The sequence below is a fragment of the Botryllus schlosseri genome, chromosome 13 (genome assembly GCF_051294905.1).
Source record: "Botryllus schlosseri isolate E-star chromosome 13, Bs_hap1, whole genome shotgun sequence".
Classification (NCBI taxonomy): domain Eukaryota; kingdom Metazoa; phylum Chordata; class Ascidiacea; order Stolidobranchia; family Styelidae; genus Botryllus; species Botryllus schlosseri.
Window position 1 is genome coordinate 24845445 of NC_137248.1, and position 26090 is coordinate 24871534.

Here is a 26090-nt window from a genome sequence, read left to right on the forward strand (position 1 = left end):
TATGTCAACAATTTCTTGTTGAGACTTTATTATAGAAGTAGGCTATCATTTCATTGAGTGGATTTTGTAAAATAGACTTTGATGAAGAAATGTTTTGCTTGAACCGAATGAAAGGACTAAAGTTGATACAAAGAGTCGAAATTAGTATATCTGCACAGTTGTGTCCATCGACGATATGTCAGCGAGTGGGTGCTTTTTCTTTGTGACTTTGGGGCGACCGAGCATGTTGTGGACATTGTAGCTTGGCTGAGACTGGTCCATGGCCTTTGCAGTGACATGCTGAAAGTTACGACAGTAGGCTATAAGAATTCCTGCGTGCAATATAGTAAGGATTTAGTAGGGCTACATAATGAATTCCAACCCGTAGATGCAAAGGTATTGGAGTAGGAAACTTTGAATCAAAAAATAAGACGGTGGGATATTCTTCATTATTAATTATCGAACCCCCCCCCCCCCACTACCAGGTGCAAAGGCCAGTAAAATGTATTTCTAAAACTGAGAAACGATGCGTGGTCATTAGATTTTCTAACATTAATAATTGTGTGTCATTAGCTACAACTTATAAGTAACGGCTGAGTAAAATCCAATACCTGAGTGATTCGATTCTGAATCGAGCATTCGGCTTCGCATCAAGTATTAGAGTATCACTTGTTATGACTTGGTACGGAAAATTTAAACACAGAATACAATACCAGTTTTATATCATATGAAACATAATTAGCTATTTTTGCAAACATGCCTCATTCATTGACTTAGCGACAATGCTTTGGGTAGTGGGTTGATCACAGATATGTCATTTGCACTAATGTGCATAGCTTTGACATGTCAAAAAAGTCAAAATTGTAGCATTAGGTCAAAAAATGTCAAAATTGTAACAAAGTCAAAATTTTTTTACAACCCGGATTTCGTTTGTATCGTAGATGTTTGCACTGTCGGGAACTTGTCATTCGTCATTTTACAGCGTGTAGCCTACTTTATAGGCCTACCGTTGTAGACGGCCTATTGTCTGCTCATTATGAATCATAAACATTCAAACAAAACAAATAGGTTGACATGGTGTTATGCGCAACGTACCGCAATATTCCAACTGTAGCAAGACTGCTTGGGCATTGCATGCGCATTAAGAAAAATAGTGATCTAGATAGACACCATTGTCAGAATGACGCAACACGGCTTGTCGCCAGCAGTGTATGCACAATGAAGCCAGCAGTGTATGCACAATGCACAACTTCAGTGTTATCAGCCAACAACTGCTACTGCTGAACGTTCTTTCCAGACATTCCTGACAAACTACTTAGTAAGGACAGACACTTTCTACCCGAGAATGTAGGAAAATATCTTTCGTTGTACTACAACAGATTTTAATTATTTTTACCATAATGCGTAATGTAACTACTGGAATTCTTCGTAGGGCCAGATTTCGTGAAAATCAAGTTTTGTCATGAAAAAATTTGTCAGTTTTTGGGTCAAAATTTAATTTTTCAGGGCGAAAAATGATGATAACTAGGACAATTGTAACATTATTAGGGAAGACACCTAATTTGCATACGTTACATCAAAATTAAGTTTGTAAATGTAAAAAATGTCAAAATTTTGATTTTTTAGGTCCAAATCTTCTGTTTTTAAGTAAAAAAAATACCCTACTTATAAGATATCATTTTCGGGGTTCATTTTTTAGGCCCCTTACCCGTCTGTGCGCTCTCAACTTAGCATTGTAAAACGGTGACGATTCTGAATTTTCAAGAAGTAAGTCCTGCTGCGATTGCTCAAATCTCTCCTGAAAATAAAAGCACACATTGCAAGGATTGCGGAGTATCAACGATGACAACTAGAATCTGCTTACAGGCCGCTATAACTCCCCATAGCAGATGACTTCAAACACAGTTCTCACCTGCTCATCTTCGATATGACCCGTGGACATCTGAAGTCTTGCCGGGGGATGAATCCCGGGACGGGAACCGAACCCGGCAGAAGCACTAGTTGTTGCCTGCCCTCCCAGAAAACTATCGTTGTACCAGGCATCAAATTCTGAATTACAGAGTGAAGCATGTCAGATATTATAAATATATAAATTTTACATACAAAACCTTGAATGAGACGCAATCGACTTTGATCAACGAGCTTGTTACAATACTCGACTTCCGACTTGATATTCTGGAACTCTTCGTAGTCAGCTCTGTATGCATGAAATCACAAAGATGAATAAGAAACCACAAAAAAGGAAGCGAATGCTAATGTTATAAACCCGAGATTATTAACCTGGGGTCCCGGGACCACTCAGGGGTTTGTGCGATAGTTTTAAGGGGTATGAGCGGCCAATGCCAAAATTAAAACTACATATTACCGCAACTTGTAATTAGGCCGAGACCAGGGCTAGGCGAAAATGATCACCTATCTTAGTCATCAGGTAGTTTTTCAGGCAAGAAATATAGCCTACCAGAATGAGGCTGCTATTAGGATTGGGCTGAAGTGATGACCTTTTTACATCAGATTTAGAAAGTCCATACAACCACAATATAATTTATACATCTATTTACAAGCTAACAACTCCAACAAATGATTAAGTTAGAAATAAACATAATATAAGACAACATGACCTAAACTCGCACTACATGCAGGTCACCATGGACATCACTCCTGGATGACAACATGAGCCATTCCCATAAATACTGTAATCCACACTGTCCAACAATTCACGAATACTGCCACAAGCCACAAATTCATGTTATTCAATTCTTCACATTACACTTTCATGACAATATCTATTGCAAAACATAATTATGATACGCTTTATTTTGAATTTGTTAATTACCATGATAACATACCCTCGAAAAGTATTCAAGTTATAGTTAATATATATTTGCATTGGATATCACTGTGTACTAATAAGAACTTAAGTCTACAAATCATCTACAAACTTTTTGTAGATCCACTGTCATTAATGTGGTTCAAATCAATTCATATTCCTGATCAAATATTACTTTATCTCTGATGATTAATTTTTTTGACCATAAAAGCACAGATAAATGAAAGACTTTGACCTGTATTGCTGCTTGAGTTTCTTGAGTTGAGTCACGAGCACGAACTCTTCTTCATCAATCACAGTTTCACCATCATCGTTTACAAATTCACCTTTAATGAAAAAATATCAAATATTCTGTTTAAAGACACCGTATTTATCATTTTAAAAGCAGGCATGCTTATGTTGTGCGGCAATTTTACTGACATTTTCTGTTTCATACCAAAAAATTCAAACAAATCAAATTTAGATACACACATATCTCACTATGTCATTTAGTTTGGTATGCAATGCGTAGGGATATTGAATCTGGCCTTCAGTGCAGTTCATTATTATTAATCAATCTATCCATCCAGGACACCGCAAAGATTGCGAATATATGCAAATATAACTAAATTCCTAAACGGGTTAGAAAAACACAGTATAGGAACACGAAAAGTTTACATCCTGGGGGTGACGTTTGCTAAGGAGCTGATCTATTTTATGATCTATTTCAGGAATCAGCTACCCAAAGAGACCGTGAGTAGGTCTGCGTGGACGGGCTGGAATTTTCTGTTAGTAATCAGCTATCAATTATGCAGACATTGAATGCTATTAAGAATACAGGGTGCACCAATTTGTCTGAAAGACTTAAGGGTTGCACCACTTCAAAAGAGCTGAAGAGCACTGGTGTGTGTAGCCTAGAGATGTGAGGATTGGTAGGCAATCTTGTGGTGTTTTGGATTTACGAAAATAATAATGATGAAATGAACTACTAATCAGACTTGCACATTTTCAAAATCAATTAGTTTGTAAAAGTCTGATTTTAGTTTGTACAACTACAACTAGAAGTGAAAAGACTCCCTTTTCAAATCTCGCAACTAGAACTAGACCCTTGCTGCAAGAACATTACACAACGGTATCATAATTCACACCAAACGACGACATGTGTTTTCTGAATTTTTTTTTTTAATGTAAAACTATAACAAGAAGTACTAACTTTGTCAAAATCAGCTAACAGAACTATTACTAGAACAAGTAAAAAACACAAGTTAGCTGATTTTCGACTAATCAGATTTGTTTCGACTAGTTTGTACGAGTCCGCTACCAGTATAGTCTGCAAGTGAAAAAGCTTTGGATTTGAATTTTAGAAGTAACGAGCTACCTTGTTCTCTCCCTTCTCTCCTTTTGACTTCCAGCGACTGACGTGTACCGTCTATCATGTGTTTCGTAGCATTCACGGCATGTGTGATGTCATGAAGCTAAAAAAACGGCAAGTACGTAAGAGTATTGAATCTAGAAATTTGACTCGTAGATAAATACGGCTCGTTTCTTGCTTTGCAGGATGGTTTTGTTCTCCGACCAAATGGCGGCGATTTCGCGGCCTTTCTCGTTTTTGAATTCTTCAAACGCTTGTTGGCGATTGGGCGGTGTGCTGAAAATAAAATAGCAATCTATTTTAAGTTTGGGCTCAAGTATGTGCTGCTGGTCAAATCATAACTTTCCACAATAGACAGGAGACTTGGTGCAAGGTGACAGGGTTGCAATGACTCGAGTCACAACTTTTCTTTGACTCGAGTCGTTCTCTTAAAAATGGAATACGAGTAGACTCGCTGGATTTTTACTCGAGTCATGGCACATCACTCTACCAAGTCATGTGACTTGAGACATTCAAGACTTGATTCAAGCCTTGTGCATCAGGACTGATATCGGCGCGGGCGATAGCAGGCGAAGATGTTAGAACGTCCAGTGAGATATATTGAATTAAAATGGCAAAAATTGCACGTGAAGACGACTATTCAGCATATGATGCGAAGAAAAGGTCAACTCAACGAAAAAGAGAAGAAACTGGTTTTCTGACCTCGCAAAAATGGCGTCTTTTTAAGTGAATTCACCAGCTATCAGATTGGGTGCATAAATTTTCAAATTATACATCCTCTTTTTTGGATGCATAAATATGGGGGGCGAAAATTCGTGTCAAGATTGATAAGGGGGCGATGAGTCGCAAAAGGTCGGGAACCACTGATTTAAACAAACATGTTGAGAAAAATGAGTATATGATGAATGCGAGGTCTTGATGTCCCCTGAGAGTTTCGCAGAAGAGAGTTGAACCGGATTTGAACTCGAGATTGAACAGCGAATTCAATGACTTCGACTTGGGTCTCAACACCATGAATTGGTGGTGAGTTGAAAATGACGCGACTTGACTCAAGTCAAAACTATTCAAATAAGATTGACATGGTCACAACCCTGTTAGATGTTCATCGATAGGTACTTTCAAATTTTTTCAAGTAGTACCCAGCTATGTCTTGTTTCTTTACACTACTCAAATGAAGCGGAAAAGGTGTGTTCTACTTTTGCTTTTGCATTTTTTCAAGCAGGAAAAAAATTTAAGAAAGATATAGTTTTATCAATAAGAGTTATAACCGGTCGAGTTACCAGGATTGTTAATTCCAAAAGTGTTAGGGATCATGGCCAACAGGTTGGAAACCTCTTATCTAGTTCTTGCGAAACGACGAAACTGTGCCTAAGTCATAAAACGAATCTTCACACAAACCTCGGTCTGCTGGCGACAACATTTTCTTCATTTGGACTTTCTGCAGACACGATGCTCCCTTCTTTTCTGTACGATTCGCTACTCTCTGCTACACCACTGGCGGCGCCCTTACCCACTTTGGCTTCCGACTGCTGTGCGGGACTCGGTGCCCCACGACCCGTGGGGCTGCAAAATAACAAACGTGTTGATCACTGTCTTGTCGGAGGAGGTCAACCTAGTCAGCATTGTTACTCAAGTAGAGCAATCACTGCAAAGCTATTCTAATATAATAAACGCTCTGAAGATTTAGAAAAGTGAGATATGATTACAGCTTGACTGAACACGGATCAGCTATGCAGAAATCGCTATTCTTGGGCATGACCTAGAGTGGCAAGGTCACATCATGGAAACAGAAGTGGTCAGTGACGTAATACTTGTACTTTTTCAGAGTGCTCGGGTAGGTTTCACTTTCTGGTGGTTATGATTTTAGACTAGTTATAGAGTTTTCAGTTTTTGGGAGAAATTAAGCTAAAATACTTACCTCTACTTGTACTTGAGTATAAATTTACAACGTTGAATAACTTGAGTACTAACCCTGCGAACTATACGTTATATATACAAATATATTCCCATTCTAGCAGTGGCAGATTGTACTTTTTTAATTATCTATCACCATGTTGTGGTTGTTTTACCGATATTTCTTTTAAAGTGTGATATTGACTCGATATTATTGGCAAACCAATCATGGCCGGGCGCTAAATATGATAGATGCCATATTTTTGGAAGATCGGTTTTCATCGGTACTGGCACAGCAAATCAGCCGACTTCTAATACAGACATCACATTCTCAGTCAACAAATCCTACCTCCCTCCAGCTCTGGTCGATTTTCTTCCGCTCTTGCGCTTGATAGCCGATGTTGTGGGCAGCTGTTGGGCAGCGACGGCGGGTTTACCGGTACTTTTGCTGGCTGTGGTCGGCATGCCAATGCTGGACGTTGTGGCAGTGACCGCCGTGTATGCGCCTTCTCCCAAGGTAGAGAGATTGCCGTCTTCGTCACAAGGTATTCCTGACTGAACACAACGTCATGATTTCTGACATCAATTAAGGTTGTGATGACTCAACATTTAGTCGAACTGCGCATGACCAGGCAAAGTCATAACTGGGAAGAATAGTGTGGTTAGGTATTTCGTTTATTAGTACTGTTACTTGTGAAATAAGGCTAGAACCTAGAGTGAGTAAGCTAGTATAATATTAATCGGAGGCAATCGATATCACCTGAGCGTAGTTTTAAAAAAGTAGTCTGAACATGCCTTGTTCTCAAAACTGAACAGCGAACTCAACGACTATAACTCGGACTTGTGTCATAAATAATCATGTGACTTCGACTCGAAACTCTGTTCGCTGACTTGGACTTGACTCGGTGGTGAATTGAAAATGACTCAACTTGACTTGAGTCAAAACGGTAAAAGTGAGATTGACTTGTGACTCGGAGCCTTGTGACTTGCTTACAACCCTGGAATCGGATCTCTCAGGTACCGTAATTTTCCGAATATAGTGCGCCCCCATGTTTAATACGCACCCTTAAAATGGCATGCAAATTCTGGGAAAAAGCCTGTACCCATGTATAATACGCACAACCCTGCATTCGAAGTACATGAATATTGAATAGTTGCGTTTTAGTACACCATGTCGTTCTGTTTTGCGATGTCACTGTCGAACAATCATGACATACTGATAGCTAATCATATTACAATTAACGGCATTGTCTCTAATCGAGAGTAGATAGTAGCCAAAACCTGTGAGGTTGGCGACGCGATAGTTCAGGCTAGCGACACACGACATCTTCCGCAGGAGGCCTATTACAATTACAGATGCGATAGCTCAGGCCAACGGTTATCTCGGGCGCACCAGTCCTGGTGAAGATGCGACTGATTACGCAAGTGATTACATCTTGCGCACATGGCCTCCTGTGTATGCGATTGTTAAGGCCTTTCGTTGACGCGATGAATCAACAAGGATTGCCGCGCACGCTTGTAGCAATCAGCGACCTGATTTCGCTCGCGTACAAACTGCAAACCAACTCAGCAAGAGATCGCGTGCTTTGCAGACGACTCGCGTTAATTAGAAACACGCTTCTCGTTAATTGGCAACATGCTTCTCTATTTGGCAGCGCGTTACGCTCTATAATACGAATTACTGGAAGGGGGGGAGGGGGGGGTTGGGGCAAATGGCTAGAGATAGAGGTGATGCGCGATTTAAACAAACACGAAGAAAGGTGTGATTTCGATTTTTTGATCGAGGGATTTTTTTTCAAGGCTTGCTGTACCCATGTATAATACGCACCCCCCTATTTTAGGGCAAAAGATCGGTAAAATTTTGCGCATGATACATGGAAAATTACGGTACTCGATTTTGCCCAGAACTAGTTAGCCGTCAGGGTCAGCTAATAACAGAGAATGGAAAGGAACATTGTATATCAACAATCGTATCACAGAATATCAAGTCGTTGGCATGAAAATGAGAGTCATTCGAGTGGCTCAAGCATTCATTACTCGAATATTCAGGTTAAATTCAATACACATACACGATTCAATTCAAGTATACGAATGTACTATGTAAAAATGACTCACCCGGTGCAGAGCGGCCAGAACCTCTTGGTTGCTTCGATCGATAACAATATATTTCTTGCGTAGCTTAGCCAGGGTTGCCTCTTCCATCGCCATGACAACTGAGCGAAATTGTGAGAAAACCGCTTTGATTTGACGAAGGTTGTTGACGTCGATTTCGGTGGTGTTGCCTTCCAGAAATTTACGAACCTTCAGCAGATATTGGTTATTGAATTAAGCGAGTACATACTGCTCTGTACTCTGGACACAATGTTTCGATCACTCGAATTCTGCCAATTCATTATAAGGATGCGAGTCGAGTAGTGGGAGATGGAATTTTGGAGTACAGAAATGATTTGCTTCTTGCGCCCAACAGTTAATTTATCAACGAAAATCATACTTTGGACAGTATTTTCCACTGTGGAGGGCGGCAAACGTTGATTGGTCGCATCGCGGCATACGAAACATGTAGTACAAAGTTACACGCTTAGTGGAAATGTCAGATCCGAGAAGTCGTTATCAAGTCACGGTACTTTCACATTGCATTTCGTTCAGTATGGACGATGTTCAAAGTTGAAATGGGCAACCATAAAGCCAGTTCCACAACATATGAAATATAATCTGCTATCTTCTCAACCATGCCAATTTCATTAAACTTTGGGACAACGATGTGGGTTGATCACTTCTACACAGAAATGCCATTTTCATAACGTGCGAAGCTTTGTACCACATATTCTGTACGCTATAATACGACTAATCGAGGTTTCAATGCCTCCACGATGGAAAATAATATTGACTCTCATTTTAGTTTGAAAAAATAATCTCTCACTGCTCGTCTTGAAGCATGAGAATTAACACTCGATGCAGACGAGAGTACTCGAATCATTGTGCCCTGCCAAAATGTTTTTAAAAATATAACAAGTAAATACCTTCAAATACACGACTATAACTGATTTGGGTACAAAAAATGAGGAAAACAAATTTTTTCAATTATGATGCAGTAATAGTACAGCAAGCACAATTTACGATTCTTTGAAAGCCTGATTTACCTGTTTGCGTATTTCGTTCATTTGACCTTCCGTGATAGGATCATATTGAACTTGGGGATTGTTGGACAATGTGTTGTGCATGCCTAGTTCCTGGAAAGAGATTAAAGTTGGTAAGTGCTACAAGTATGCGAAAGCACTTGAGAATTGGAAAAGTACAAGTAATTTGTTACTGGCCCCCACTTACCAAAACTAATTTCAACTTTTCGAAAATTCAAAGTGTAAAAAGTAAGTAGTTCTGCCTAAAAACTGTATTTCAAGCCTACTCTGAAAAGGCAATGCTTTGTTACTGACGCCTTCTGCAGAAGTCCTGATAAACAGGCGCAACCATGTTTTTCCATTACAGGCTGCAAAATGATCTACACTACATAAACTTTCACCATGTTCTCACGTCTTTCAAATGGTTGATCTCCTTCTTGAGCTCCTTGACGAGAATCCACGGATCGTAACTCACATTCCTGGCAGGTTGTACCGCAACACGCTTCATTCGCATCGAAAATCTCAGAGTGGACAGCTGCAAATAAAGCCCGAGACATATATCAATTTTAGGGGTATTGTCAATAGCGAATGGTAGTGATCAGGGCTGGGCTTGATGATTCGAGTACTTGAATCAGAATCGGGTATTCATTTTACAGATTCAATTCACAGCATTGTCATAAATTGCAATGAGAGGTATGATTGAAAAAATATCATTAATGCTACTTAGAACTGTCATTCTATTCTTTGTGGTCGCATGAAGGGTACATCTTTTAACGTTGCAGAATTTTCATTCTCGATTTTGCCCAGCCATAGTACTGATACTATCTGATACTAACTTTTGCACTTGGTACAAAACTGAAGTAAAATACAAGCGATGCAGCATGCTTGTACTCAGACATGGTCTAAGTAGTCCGCGACCTGGCGTTACTACTCAATTACAAGTAGAAATAGCGATCTCCAATTGGAAAATGAATTGTTTGAAAATTACTCGGGTAAGTAGTTTCAAAATGTTTATTTCAAACATGGTCAGATACTTTCAGTAGTTCATTCCAGGAGGCAACTTGCGAAATTGCAGTGCATCTTTAGGACGAACGCAAAATAACCAATGGCACAACAAATGATGAAATATTTGAAAACAAATCAGTTCAAGGGCTATTTCGTGCATCAATCCTTATATCAAATTCAAGGAAGTAAATTAAATGCAAGTGAAAATCATCATGATTACTATTGCATCTGATCGCACTTATTAGAAGTAATCGATCACACTCATTTGCAATACATAATCATTATGTTTTGGTTTTAAAGTATGTGAAAATCTGATTTCATTGACTCTGCACATTTCATTTTGCGCACCAGTCCTCTATAGTAATGTATTAGATGTGTAGATCGACGTGTATTGACGTATTGTGGTAGATGAGCGATCATTCCACCATGTCTGACCAACATTGTACATTCCGAAAGCACATTGATAAAATGTTGAAACAAATGCAAATGTACCGTCTCCTCCAACTGGGCTTCTTCCCCATAAACATTTGCTATCAGATTGGTGCAGCATCTTCCTCCGATCGAGTCCTGAAACAGGGATTCAACAAATCCGAAATCCATCATGATTTCAACAGAATCTTGAAAGCAACCTTCAAGGCGTGCGTTAGTTTTGTCTGACGAAACGGAACATAGTCTCTTCCCTTCTCAGCAAGTGCAATTATGGTTTGTTCAAGGAAGCTCAACGATTTGTTGATGTACATCGCCTCTCGTTGGATTAGACCCTCTGACTGTGAATGATGATAACAAAATCGTACAATCATTTTGTAATTTGCGATTCACCGTAGTAGGCTACTGAAGTAAGTAGCATCAAAAAGTAGATTTCGTTGAGGAGTCGCACATATTTAGTGGTTACTCTGAGCTGAACTGTACTTTTGAAATTGCAAGATGCATTTTGCAACAACGCAGAATCACTAATGATAAATAGAGCAGTGTCTGAAAATCTATAGTGTTATCGTGATACTAGGAGATATCGCGCAGTCGTTATGATAACAGTACTTTGCTACTGACCGCTTCTGACAGACAGACAGACAGAAGTTTATTTACAAATGCAAGAAAGTATTGCGGTGACATGTTGGCCAGCGATACGACCATCAGGTCTTCAAGTAAACTGGTCACCTTATACAATGTAGTCATATATGGGCCTATATGAAACATCAATTACATGTGACCCATATATAATATATATATAATTAATGATTGGAATATCACTGCTGTCAATCTAGCAATGTAAAAACAACAGACATTTGGTGACGTCCATTGAGATCACTTTTCATCAAGTCTAGTACCGGTAGTGGATACATAGTATACATACCAAGCCAATTTCGAAAGTAGGGTCACTACCTATTCAACTACATGATTCCCAGGCCTTTTTTTCGATGCCATCTATTTTCACTACATCGGAAACAGAGATTTCTTACCGTTTACAATTTTTCAACCCCTGGTACTCACCCCGGTCTTGCTGATTCTTTCGGACCCGGCCAGGTCGACGAAATTCAATTTTGAAGTCACATATCCTGCATTTGACTGGATTCTTGATCTGGACTGTAAAAATAGTTTTAACAATTGAAATCGATTTCCACTGAGATTTGGATCAGTGGCAAAAATCTGCTACGGATGAGATTCAAATTTGAGAACTATTTTAGGGATCAGTATATCAATGTTAATAGTTTTAACGTTCACGTGCCAAGCAAGACGATATCTTTAATCTTATTATGCAGCACGTAGGGCTTAAACCACTTTGCTTTTACAATTGCGTGTGATGTTATAAATGAGACTTTACGTTGCCGTGTAACATTACCTGCCATAACTACATTTGCTGTAGTTAATTTCTGTTTCTTTCGAGCTGAGTTTTTCGTAGCTTACTGTATATTTATTCCACCAGAAACCCTATCATTACCTTTGTTAAGGCTATTTGCTGCGCTATTGCAAGCTTCAGTGCTTTGCTTGCGTGCAATCATAAGCAGGCTATACTTTATGGGACTGCCATGATTACTGTGAAGCAGATTTTCTGACATTGTGGCAGATCATGATCACTCTCACCAGGTCACTAAGACTATAGTATAAGTCAGACATAAGCCAGGTTCTTTCAAAAATGAGAAAGTGCTTTAGTACAAGTATACTAATGAGAACGATTCATTTTCGATACTGCACTAACACACACAAAGCAAATTGAAAATACCTTACTTCAATATGAAGGGTGAAGATACAGTGAGATCGTGAAGAGTTTTTGTTGAGAGAATGAGCTGCGATCACGCGATTCGTTTCTCCTTCGAATAGGAGATTAAGTGCTTCTCCCTCATTAGCAGCTGTCAAATACTACAACAGTGAATTGATGCAACTTTCAGTGACATATCAGCTGGTTTCAAATGTAAGCACCAACCAGATGATACAACTCATCAGAAAGTAATGAAGGATGGTATAACCGGATGATAATTTATCCATTGTAGCTCAAAATTGGCAAACAGTGCACCCATTTGATAAAACATATGGACATATAGACGTTTTTTTTAATATCCACTGGATATTTGCAAGTAAATAAATGGGTCACATCATAAGGTACTTTTTCTAAACACTTATCAAAGTAGCTTGAAAGTTTTTATTAATGGCAGCAGTTTCAGGTTGCCCCGAATGATATAGGCTACTCTTCAATTGCATGTTGTAGTTCTGTACCTCCAAGAAGCTCTTCGAACAGGGGTGGGCAAACTACGGCCCCCGGGCCGCATGCAGCCCGCAACACCGTTTTGTGCGGCCCGCGAGAGTCTAAAGAAACTTATTAAAAATATTGATTAAATGCTTACCAAAAATCGCATTAGTGCAACTTTTTCTTAGTATATTGCAACATGATAATTCAAAGGCAGTGATTCAAAAACTGGGGCGCTCCTCCCCCCTTCCTTGGGGGCGTGAAAGCATCTGAAGGGGACCACGAAGCTGAGCTCAAATGAAAAATTTTTAAGCGCTCGGCGCGATTTACATCCAATCCACAGTTATGGTTGTGTTTAGTATGAATTTCATATTCAAAAATCTCTCATCCACAGTCGTCATCTTTCACGCCATCAAACTATCCGATTCGTTCTTTGTATGCGTAGAATTAGGGTATTTATATTTTATCTACACATAATAGAAGCGTGTTTGATGCTAACATGGTTGTGATGCTGTCAGCATTGTGTGTCCTGGAACTAAACCAAAAGTGGAATTAGTAAATCTATGAGCAGTTTGCTGCTCACAGATTAAAATTTCAATATTGTTCTAAGAATCGGGACAATCGACTTTCATCTCTACAGTTTTGACACATTGGTTATTGAGTTCGACCAGCCTATGAAATCTCGCCACTGTTTCTGACGCGTGTACGATATCATCAAAGCAATGTTTGGTTTTTTAAAAAGCCTATATATTATCTCCTTGTCCTCGCTATGTGATCAAATACCAATATTGCGTTTTGGTGCGGCCCGTGAATGGATTCAGATGTTGAATGCGGCCCGCGAACTCAAAAGTTTGCCCACCCCTGTCTTTGAATGATATAACAGGTACATAAGAAATACAAATCTAAAACATGATATTCACTTCTGCTCGATATTTATAACAGAGCATTCGCTGATAACGTGTGACAAAGAGGGAGAGGATGCCAAGATAAGACACTTTTCTGACAATTCAATGCCACTCAAAGAGTAATGCCTTCTGAGGATTAATTTTGATACTAATGGAAAGCCTGTGATCTGTACTATTTATGACTATGGCTTGAGTTATATTGAACAACATACTGATGCATTTCTTGGCCTTCAAAAATCCTTGCTCAAATGTCTCAACTTACCCACAGGTGAGGGTAAGATGAGACACACTGTGTTCAAGATGAGACAACAAGCAATTCTTGCTCATTACCAGGCGCGTAGCCAGGGGGGGGGTTTCGGGGGTCGAAACCCCCTCCTTTAGAAACGCGAAACCCCCTCCTTTAACGCGAAGCCTTGCTCTTTTTAAATGACCGCTCTGACGCTAATACTCGTTTGCAATTCAATAAGTCATATTATCAGTATTGCGCGTGGCGAATTAACAGAAGGCGCGACCAATTAACGAAAGACGTGTTGCTAATTAGCGAGATTCGTCTGTGGGCATTGCACTGCACAATGTAACGCGACACGATCTCCCGCTGAGATGATTGGCGAAATCGGGTCATTCATTGTCGCGCGTTCGGCAATCATTACTAGCCTGATTTACCGCGTCTTCAACAAGCCTAATTCCGCTGGCTTGAATAATCACATCTGCAATAGGCCCGCGTCGCACGATATCGTCACTGGCCTTCACAATCACATCTGCATTGGCTTGGTGTGCACGATATCTTCGTAGGCCTACACAATCGCATCTGGAATAGGCCTAGTACTAAAGATATCGCTAGCCTAACTACCGCGTCTTGGGATGGAATTTGGCTCCTATTTCTCGATGGCTTAGATAAAATGCTATTAAGTATATGCTGATGCTGATTAGCGATTGTGATTAAAGAGTGACATCTCGTAACTGAATGACATCGAATGTCCGCAATCATGTTCGACGCGTGCTTACAAACATGCGTAATTGATTTCCACTAGTCTTCAGTTATAGTCCAGTAGGCTTGAGTTATAAGAGGTAAAAGGTTTGAACCACCTGAAATCGGCGTCATTATAGCACATATTCCATAAAAACTCGTACATTTTTACTTGCCTAAATCGTCGCCGAGGCTACGTAAGACGCAAGACGCATTGATGAGCGGGCGTATTTGATTGTTGGACGCTTTGACAAGCGCGCGAATTTAATTGTTCAGCGCGTTGATAAGCGCGCGTATTCAAATGTTAAACTCGTGTGTCTTTCATTGTTCACGACAGATCAGGGAGTCGCTAATTAACAGCACTTCCGGACTCGTCTACAAGCTTATCATACGCCTATAATCGCCAACACGGGGATGTTGTATAATCGTTATTTACGCATCGCATGTACTTAACCCTAATGAATCAATGCTACGTTACTAAATTCGAAAAAAATCGAAACCCCCCCTTTCATTTCAAACCCCCCCCCCTTATTTTTCGGCTGGCTACGCGCCTGCTCATTACACCACCAATTCATCCCGAATGATGAATCAACTAGCAACACCATGAATAAAATATAATTATCAAGAAATAATTCACTTTAAAAAAAAATTCGTACATCATATACAAATTTAAACCATAACACATTTGAATAAAATATTCATATTTATTCCCGAAGCTTTTCGGCTGACCATCGTCAGGGGAATTCGAATAACTATGTTAAACAACAATATATATCGCTAATTATGACATCACAAAGAAAATATACAAAGTTAGGAAAACGAGAGAACTGAAGCGTTGGCATGGAGCGAAGCAAAACAAGTTAATGCGCGATTTTCAAATGATACACAAATTCTTTCTGTTGGCATAGACTAGGTTTACTCATAGTGATGATGGTGAACTCAAGAACAGAACAGACAAATGAAATAAATTGCGACCCTTAGCCAATATAGAGAACATGTCCTCGTGATAGTAAGCAGCACATGCATGAATTTTTAGTAAATGCTTGCCAATAGAAGATTTTTGACCCATGGCCTGGTTATGCTCGAGAACAAGCGGATTGTTAGGCAGCGATTTCGAGATATAAGATTTGACAGACGGTGGGATGTGTTCTTTAATACGGTCCTGCAACCGTTTGGAAGTTCTCCCTACGTACCGACAATCGCAAATTTAAATGACATCGAAAACCAATGGTCCATGGGATCCAGCAACAATAAGAGTTTCGTTATTATTTTGTCTTGTAATGTCACATCTGGTCAACTACTAGATAAATAAATACATATAGTGTGCCTTCAACAGTAAATTTTGAATCTTGCGAGGTTTTCAATAGAAAAGCCGTCTGATACCCATGTCTCAACTTACCCCCATGGTTTTGTCTCATCTTACCCCCACACCTCAATTATTGTATGAACTTGAATAAAAAAAATTTGTGAATTACTTGTCCGAGGTAAGTGCATGATTACACAGCTAATATTGAACTCGACCAGCTCCAGTAATGTTGTTTTATAATATGAAGGTATGCCCTTACAAACATGAACTCACCTAACTGACATAGACTATGAAAATATAGTTTTGGGCATTTTCCTGCCCAACCTCAAGTTTGTTTGCTTTGTTAATATGGCAGGACTATAGAATGACATTATGGGAACAACATAGTTGAAGGAATCTGTCCATCAGAAAATTTGTCTCATCTTGCCCCGTGACTCATCTTGGCCTCCTCTGCTAAAAAAAATTTAACTGACTTTACCCTCTGCAATATAATTGGGGTTGGGCACAATGAATTGAGTGTCAATTGTAACGATTCGAGACAAGTAGCGACAGGCCATTTTTTCGAGTACTGAAATGATACAATCCATTTCACTGCGCGTTCTATCATCTACGAGAATTATAGTTTTGGTACTATTTCCCAACGCGGAAGCTTTGAAATCTCAATTGCGTGTACACGTAGTGCAGTTCGAAACTACCACAGTATTATCATAAAGTGCAATGAAATACAAAATTTATTTCCATGTGATGTAGGACGATCAATGTATTCTTTGTGGTCGCATAAAAGGTACATATCTCTGAACTTATGACATCATCCATACTGGTATGATTACGCAAAAAGTGATGCTTTCACACTCGATTCGGAATCGAATCACTGATGTATTCGATTTCGTCCAGTCCTAGTTATAATATGTATGATGAAATACGTATCCCTAACAAAAAATAAACACACGAGAAATAGCAAAGCAATTTGTACAATCCGATTTGGCATTTACAAACCTTGATGAAGAGATAGGCCTTTAATGCATACGCTGCCGTCTTCCGCATCAACTATCGTCATTGCCTTGTAGGATTCACCTTGACAAAACACAGCTTCAAAGACAGTAAAACAAATGTCCGCTATCAAGCGTTAGATTACAACTCACTTGGACCTGATGAATCTGGCAACGTCGAGAGCAAGTCGAACATGGACTCGTTGTATATTTCGAGGTAGGATACACGTACAGCGACCGCACTGTCCATTTGCTCTTCAATTTCTTTGAAAACCTATGGCAGACACAACATATTCACAAGTCTAATTGCAAACAACAATGAATTCTATCAAGCCAAAGATGGATCAAGTGAACTAAGCTTTCACATATAACTGGTTTTAAACGAGTTGTAGGCTACACAGCTTGGTGCATCACTCAACACATTGTGACGTGAGCCAAGTCCAAAGTATACCACGAACTCTATATCATATTGTGATGCCGAAAAATTGTTTCAAATTTCCAAATCAATTTAAAATTGGATGCTTGATTTCTATCGTTCATGGTCGATTGTCCAATTCCTTGCATTTTGCGAATGAGATATAAAATTAAAATATATTTGGCTGGCCGGCTGTTGAAAACCACTGACCTAGCAATCAGATTACCTGAGGGTTTACATGCGAGAATCTAAATTTCGACTGGATTACGAGTAGAAGTGGTGATTTTAAAGACCTGCCAGAACTACTGCAAGTGGAAGTAGAAAATGAAAAGTACGCAAGTCGAGGGGTTAGGCCTACACGTTTTTAGCAGTTCATATCTACTTTAGTAATAATACGGTTGATCTTTGTGATCGATCTCTTGACCGACAAGATAGCAAAATTGTGAAGCCAGTAGCGTAGACAGGGGGGGTAATCGATGTCCGATACCCCCCGTTTCCAAGCTCGAAATACCCCCCCCCCCGTCTTAAATATATTTCCATTGATATAATATTTCTTGTTCTAATTCGATAATCCCCTAATTGCCGCGCGGCATCATCACGCCATCGATCAATCAGACAATGTAGTGCGGTGATGCCTTTTTCTCATATTGTTCTCTCGTCTACGGAAGCCCGAAAAACGCATCTCACATGGCTCTCCCGTCTCATCTGAACGATATTATCCAGTTACAGAACCAGAAGTCACAGTAACAATAACACTCGCATTGAAATTTCGATACCACGCGAGTTGGTTTTCGTGTTTGACAGTCTGTTGTCAACAAACGTTTAGAACATGCGCGCTAGGCTTGTATGATTAGAGACAGCAGATCCCTACAGTACCAAAACAGATCGTACTAATCAAATGTTCTGTATGGAATCTAATATGTATTGATCCAATTTGCGATCATTTAGTTCTGTTGTTGTGTGTGGGTTTCCAGATCTCCAGCCGTTTCGTGTCTCAGGCCTCTGGCGCATCTGCTGACTGTCCTGTTATAACACGCTTGGTCAGTAGTAAAACATTGGAGGCTAGGAAAATTAGGCCGCTCTGTGACTCGCGGCGCGTGATAGTGCTACTCGATGTGCTATAGCTATTGTAATGACCAGAAGTTATAGTCTTGGCCTCGACAATTCGCAATTGTCACTTCTACACCGCAAACGCGTTTAGGAATGCATTTTGATCGCGAGCCTAAGCCTGCGCCAGGCCACTGTTATTCACGTGATGCAATCGCACAAGCTCGAGCGGTAATTAGTCTTTACCATCTCCACACACCAAAAATACTACACCATCTTGGCAGACAGTAAAAATCATATTGATTTAAAACAAAATTAATCCAGATTGTTTGTATCAAACGGCAACTGACTATAATTCATTTGCGTGTCTTCACTGTTCGTCTTTGAGCGCAAAATGGAGAGATCTTCCCTTGTGCTGTAATATGATCTGCGCGCACTTTCGTGATTACATCCTCGCTTTGGTAATTAAAGTCAAGATACCTCGCCGTCATCTAAATTTGTTTGCTACTTCCATCTGATCTGATGCATTGTGATTTGCAAGGTGATCATGAACATCAATCACCTGCTGCGTTGAGTCATGATTCGAGCGCGCTTTGTATCAAAATCCGCGCGCATGAAACTCGCTGTTGGCAAATAGTGGCACGCAAGGCAAAAGCGCCTTCCGTTTGTTACTGTAGCATGCGACTGCGCATAATAGAGCTATATTTTAAGATAACTGGCAAATGTTCATGTGTATTAAGACGTAAACACAAACAAGATTATCTTACCCTTGTTGTATCGGCATTTGTGTGTATTAAACCGCAATAAAGTGGTTAGCATAACGAATATCATCTTTTCAAAAAATATCCCCCGTTTTTTTCGGCTGGCTACGCCCCTGGGTGAAGCGTCCGGCTTCTTGATCGGTAGGTCATGGGTTCGATCCCCGGCCGGGTCAGACCAAAGAATTGATTAGTAACACTGGTATCCATGACTTCCCTGCTTGGCGGTCATGCATTACTGGGATAGCATGGAGGGGTGGTGCAAGACTTAGAAAGCCGTAAAGGCTGTATCTGCACTTCCTTGTCCAGCGGCATATGCACATCATGCACTCATGGTATGCATATGCACAGATCGTGTGTATGTGTATCATGAGTCGGTGTATATGCCGCAAAAGACATCAAGGACAAAACTAAACTACGTCCTTTCCTTTCCTGAAGTAAAATGACAAAGGAAACTAAAAATTGGTGCAATTGTACAAAATATAATCGGTTACCTTGATATGGGGGTTATTTTGCGCTGTTGTTACAATTTCTCTCATGATAGTGATGTGAAATTGTCACAAATATACTTCCTACATAACAAATTCTAATGTGTATAAAGTAAATAAGTTATGCTTTAAAATCTTGTAAGTAGTATATAAACATAACCACTCGAGCAATCAGCGCGAGAAGGCAAAACCTACTCAAGTACTTTGGATAACTAGGTTACTGACCACCTCTCTTAACTGCACAATACCTGTGTGACAGCTCTGGGAATGATTCCTCTTTGCTTGAAATTATCAGTTGCTCCTGTGATGGAAAAAGTTTTGCCAGCGCCCGTTTGTCCGTACGCCATCAAAGTCCCATTGTACCCTTGCAGAGATCTCTTGACCAAGTTCGACGCCACTTCAGCGTAAACCTTTGAGTAATTTGTTTTTAGGAATGAGGATACAGATAGGCCTAATAAAAGTAATCGGTTCGATTACATTGGCTGCATGCATTGACCCGTATATTAATTACAGTTGAATCAGCCTAATTCGGACACCCGATAACCCAGACAGTCGCTTTATTCGGACAATCTGATCGGGAATGAACAATAGTAGAAATTGACAATTAATTCTCCAGTTAATTCTGACACAGGTTCACATCTCCTACCGTTAGGCAAAGATGACACAATAACCAGTAGGCTATTCCATTCGTTTCAATACAATATGAGTGATTATAGTGAAACAAGGACGATCCATGTCGTAACTGTCAACAATGAGCTCATGCCCATGTAACTAACAAATGATTTTTCGCCTAATTCCGTCAAAAGTGAGGGTAAGCAAAGTGTCAGAATTCAGCGGAGTCAACTGTACATTAAAATTGCCACCCTACTACGAAAAGCAGGAAATAGCCAAAATACCGCAAAAAATATTGACCAAAGTACGAGGCATATAAAAAGATAATAAGATGATGAAAGCTATCACATAAACAGCCACTGTCAATGAATGGTGTGATATGGTTTGATTACTGCATTAATATACTCGATTGCGATTACATCAAAACCACCTCATGGTGATCACAGCTTCATTTTGCAGTAATCAATTGAGATTACAGGTGCAGGTGTAGTCTCAAGCAGTGCAATTGTTCGACTAATCGAGATTAATTTTCCACGTAATTGTAATCTTAATTGATTACTGCAAAATGAGGCTGTGATCAACATGAGGTGGTTTTGAAGTAATCGCAATCGAGTAATCTCGATTAGTCGCGATAACAATTGCTCTGCTTCAGACGTACACCTGTGCTTTCAACACATGTCAGAATAAGACAAGGCTGCCTCATATCGACACAAGATATAACATGATGTAGTAGGGTGGTGTGAATTTGGTAAATAATGGCAAAATAAAGATTGGTGACGGGATCAGGAAAATATGACAACATGAACACAAAATTTTGTCATATCTGCCACTACGTATCGTAACGTAACACACAGACGTTATACACCTACATTCTTACAATCCATATAATACGGAAGCTGCCACATATGGTTATGAAGAACAGTTTGGAAGTGGACATAATTTTCTTTAGCGCAATGAGCATGGCTAATACTTAGGGTGTAGTGATGAGCAGTGTAGTTGAAATATCTTAACGTTCTACTGTAAGCAACTGGATACATCGCACCATTTAGGGTTCCGTTTACATCGTAGTCCTTGTATACGGGAAAAGTTTGATAACGGGAGTTGATCTTTTACAAAACAATATATTATCTGCAAAATTAACGATTAATATGACTTTGAAATTTTTCAAATGTAATCGATCGCACGATTACCGTTGATTGAAAATGCTGTAATTGATTATTGCAAAATCACCCTGTGTGGTGATTACCCTGTGTGGTGATGATGCATTACCAAGTAGATCCACCCAATGACAGTTTTGCCAAAATTATTACAGAACATCGCTCACCCCACCTGTTCTTGACTTGCATTGTGAAGGATCCCGTCCACCTTGAACGACCAATCCAACAATTGATTGTTTGCAATCTTTTGTCGCTCGCCTTTAGCAGCATGAATGTTGATGACCTGACAGAGAAATAGTAAATAAGGAATGCAATAAGAGTGCCCAAGGACCCCAGGTTAAGAACCTCAAATGATGGGTCCAGGAAAGGTCAATGTTAAAGCTAAAACTATAAAACTACATTCTCCTATACAACATCTGTCGTTATTTTTGATTTACCTCCTTATTCTATCTTATTTTTTGTCATTAGGTAGCTTTTTTGTTGGCAACAACTAGACCAGATGGCAAGAAGAGACCAAGACAGGTCCAGTTGTTGAGACCAAGGTTAAGGCATCAACGCAACCACCAAAAATTAGTTAGGGGTCCACGCAAAAAAAACGGTCAAGAAATGCTGTACAGCAGGGCTACTCAACTGGTGGACTGCAGCTCGAATGCGGACCTTTTAGGTATTGAATCCGGACCTTATCTAGTTGGTTTTTCGAGAAAGTGAAATCATCATCATCATCATTGATTTGCAAACACAAAGTGCCAAAAATGTCAATTCACCCACTAGCACTGACTAACAGAACAATGGGTAGCCTACATTTCATTCAAAGGCGCTGAACCCAGGTATACCTAGGAACTTTTTTGGGTATGCGGCATACCCATAATTCAGTTAGGCCTGAAACTGCCTGACTAGTTAGTGAATACTGCGATTTAGAAATGAGCAATGTAAATAAGCAATGGATTTTGTAATACTGCTCTTCACGTGAGCAAACAAAATCCGCGCCAATCCATTGATCAAACGCGATTAATTAGAAGACGCGATAAGACCAAAACCTTGATATTGATGTCCAAGGATGTCAACCCTGGCCGCAGATAGATAGATGATTTTGATTCGCGCTAATAGTAGAGCACAACGATCAGAAGATGTCTTGCAGGCTCTTGATATCGAAAGTTTTGACTCCTCTGAAATGAGTGCCACTACTGAACAAGAGTACAGAAGAGATTTTGCATTTGTGAAAATTATTCATTTAACTTTAGTTTATCAGCCGTTACTAAAGATGCGTATTCGTATTTTCTCGAGACGGAGAGACTGAAATCTCGTGATTTATGAAGCAAGTATATGTGGCGCATTTTTTTAAATTTGTCTAGAAATCTCTGATTTGCAATTCCATCACATACGGTACCTTCGTAGCTGAACGAAGAAAAGGGGATGCTGAAACGCCAAGTTGAACTCAATCTGGAGTTATACATTCCTACTGGCGTTATGATGCATTCACAGGTTCATCGTCAAATAATACGGTCAAAATGTGCGGCGAAAGAAAAATATTATGTAGCCTGTTTCATACCTTTTCATTAACAAGAAGGTCGATCATTCCATAGGCGAAGTTTGCTGTTGGTTTTGTCCTCACATAAATCTTCACTCCCTTCGGATTAGACATGTTTGATCGAAAGCTACGAAATGGAGGCTTGCAGATTTGATAAATCAGCTACAGCAACAATACGAAAACCGAACCTGTAAGAAAAATATTAGTACATGTACTGTCGTTCAGTGTTGCCAACTCCGGATGGAAGAAAATCGCTAAAGCTGGTGTCAAAAATCGCTAGATGTCGCTAAATATTGAGAAAAAAGCGCTAAATCTGCATTAATTGCTAAAGGTGTTAAATTGAACCATAATATCAATATATACTCTTCTCAGCTGCATTTTACTCGTCTGGGGGCAAAGTCACTTATCATATTCCTAGTTCATAATACGTAATAGTCATCTCTAAGCGGAACAAAACATGCAGTGCATTTCGGTAGAGCAGATCGCTTTGCGCAATGATCGTTATACGTGACCACTGACCAGGTTTGCAAGCATAACCGCTCACTATATAAGCGCGCCTTGCTCCATGCGTCCGTGAATACGTGATGCGATGTACCGTGGAAATGCGCTTGACTTCTCTAAACTGAGTTGGAGTACTTGAACACGACGTGCAACTTGACACACTTGCACGCGACATGCGACTTGACCCGATACAACACGACTTGAACCGGGTTTGCTAGCCACTAAAAGTATAGGACCAAATCCGGAGTATGAAATTTAATGAATCTGGTCTCAAACGAAAGCTAGTGTCACACTGATTCTGACAATACAATTAAATTCTTGTAAAGACAATGGAACGACCTCAAAACAGCCCCTAGAGTTTGAAAATCGGCATTGATCAGAACAATCTCTAGACGAAATTGGTCATTGTTATGTTCATTGTGTTGCGGCGGTGCCATTGTCGGAGCAATGCTGGTTTTCAGACTTCGACGGCTGTTTCGGGGTGCATGGTTCCATTGTCCTGACGATATTTTATTTTGTATCTTGGAAATCACTGCGACACTATTTTTTGATCAAGGCCAATTATTTTAAATTTCAGCGCTCAGGTCGCCAGATGTAGCACTGTCAATTATGCTACTTTTAGATTACTCAGCAAGAAGAGACACTGTTTGCCCATGCGTAACTGCCAGGAGTTGCGTATCTATATCCATATGTTAGTAATCAATAATTATATATCATCGGACTCCACACTTTGGTGGCAGATGAGTCGCCAGTCGTCGGCCAGAACCGATCTTTATTAGTTATTTTCGTTGAAAAAGCGCTAAATAATCGCTAAATACCTTTTCAAAAATCGCTAGATTTATCGCTAGGCGCTAGATCCATATTTCTTAGCGCTAAACCCTAAACCGGATGAAAAATCGCTAGATCTAGCGCGAAAATCGGTAAATTGGCAACACTGCAGTGTCGTTGCTATAGTATCGACTACTAGGTGGCAGTATTTCTAGGGAAAGAAGTATGACTGACATCTGTTTGCTGCAATCATAGCAATTTACAACGTTGTAAATTGCTATTCTGCAATATTGAAGTTCTGTGCTTCCAAAAGCCTACTTAATGACACCGCTTTCTACGCGTACGAGACTGGATCGCATCCGTCAGTAAAGTCAACTGCATCTTCATAGACAATTTTGCGGAATCATGTTCATAATTTTTTTTCATACCAAAGCAAACCAATTTGTACAATCCGATTTGGCATTTACAAACCTTGATGAAGAGAGAGGCCTTTAATGCATACACTGCCGTCTTCCGCATCAACTATCGTCATTGCCTTGTAGGATTCACCTTGACAAAACACAGCGTCGAAGACAGTAAAACAAACGTCCGCTATCAAGCGGAGATAACATTAGATTACACTCACTTGGACCTGATGAGACTGGCAACGTTGAGAGCAAGTTGAACATGGACTCGTTGTATATTTCGAGGTAGGATACACGTACAGCGACCGCACTGTCCACTTTCTCTTCAATTTCTTTGAAAACCTATGGCAGACACAACATATTCACAAGTCTAATTGCAAACAACAATTAATTCTATCCAGCCAAAGATTGATCAAGTCTACTATAAGCTTTCACATATAACTGGTTTTAAACGAGTTATAGGCTACACAGCTTGGTGCATCACTCAACACCAGACATGGGGTGATTACTTTATGAATGTAATCGATTGCGATTACGATTACTTCTGAATCACGCGATTACGATTACGATTACAGCAAAATCAGGGAGTAGTCGATTACGATTACATTAGAAAAGTAATCACGATTACTCACGATTACATTCCTTTTGCTTCTTAGAACTAATGTCAGAAGATATGTTGGAAGACAATATATGGATTGCGATAAAAAGGCCTAATGAGATAACAACTTTCTTTATAGATGATACGTCATAATGTGCTCACTGCCCAGTGACCAAGTTACGGGCCATTTATGGCATCCATTATCAACAACTGAGCTGGGTGGGCGTGACGAATGGTCCTGTCCTTCCGATTTGAGCCCCACAATACAAATACCACCCGGGGCACCCACATAGATAAATGAATACATGACCATTTTGTCTGTACGTCTCACGGAATTTTTTTTAGTCTGATACGCTTGGGTGACTACAATAACTTTGATTAATTAACAGAATGGACGTAACAAAATGAAAACATACAATACGGTAGTTATAACAACTTACCAGATGTAATAATTATGAATTACAGGACCATATCTCTGCCGATAAATCTGACCATCGGGGGCTGAGATAGGATTAAAAATGAATTGCAACATAATGGAATTATCAATATTATTGAAGAAATTCAGTCATCAACTTGATGTGAACTCGGCACCTTTAACTCGGCACCTGGTAAAATCGACACTTGGTGAACTCGGCACATCGTTTGACCGTAGATGCTGTGCGATCTCTATTGTTTTAAGTTTATAACAATACAGTGTTCCCCGTGACACCAATAAATGTTTCCCATGAACACATCGAAACTTACGAAGGCCCAAATAATCATGTTTAGCCTTCATAGAAACGGTTATTATAAATTA

General features: G+C 39.8%; 1 protein-coding gene and 1 long non-coding RNA gene across 6 annotated transcripts; one reads left to right on the forward strand and one right to left on the reverse strand.

Moving 5' to 3' along the window:
- Positions 1–24417, reverse strand: LOC145453685 (kinesin-like protein KIF9). 5 transcript variants are annotated; one of them, XM_080331655.1, is made up of 22 exons: positions 24343–24417; positions 23045–23211; positions 21668–21778; positions 19975–20136; positions 17172–17292; positions 17026–17103; positions 12395–12516; positions 11660–11752; positions 10801–10938; positions 10664–10738; positions 9579–9701; positions 9191–9280; positions 8166–8351; positions 6400–6605; positions 5556–5720; positions 4322–4433; positions 4164–4260; positions 3042–3132; positions 2088–2176; positions 1892–2028; positions 1688–1777; positions 1–279 (listed from the first exon to the last, which is right to left on the reverse strand). In XM_080331655.1, the coding sequence occupies exons 2-22, from the start codon at positions 23135–23137 to the stop codon at positions 142–144; spliced, it is 2517 nt and encodes an 838-aa protein (XP_080187781.1). In that variant the 5' UTR covers positions 23138–23211; positions 24343–24417; the 3' UTR covers positions 1–141. The 5 variants fall into 5 exon arrangements, with proteins under 5 accessions (XP_080187781.1, XP_080187780.1, XP_080187783.1 ...); XM_080331654.1 differs by lacking the exon at positions 24343–24417 and adding an exon at positions 23543–24255; XM_080331657.1 differs by lacking the exons at positions 5556–5720; positions 24343–24417 and adding an exon at positions 23543–24258.
- LOC145453700 (uncharacterized) lies at positions 17292–19574 on the forward strand. The gene is made up of 2 exons (XR_013919880.1): positions 17292–18053; positions 18432–19574. It is a non-coding gene; the product is annotated as an uncharacterized LOC145453700 (long non-coding RNA).
- Positions 24418–26090: the final 1673 nt, after the last annotated feature.

Bases quoted from the DNA above. Each gene is read 5' to 3' on its own strand.
- LOC145453685 (XM_080331655.1), bottom strand. From the start codon at position 23,137: ATGTCTAATCCGAAGGGAGTGAAGATTTATGTGAGGACAAAACCAACA. The intron at 4,434-5,555 runs GTTTGTGTGAAG...TTTTATTTTCAG, and splicing joins GTTGTCGCCAGCAGACCGAG to CACACCGCCCAATCGCCAAC. The intron at 3,133-4,163 runs GTAGCTCGTTAC...TTTTCATTAAAG, and splicing joins GAGAGAAGGGAGAGAACAAG to GTGAATTTGTAAACGATGAT.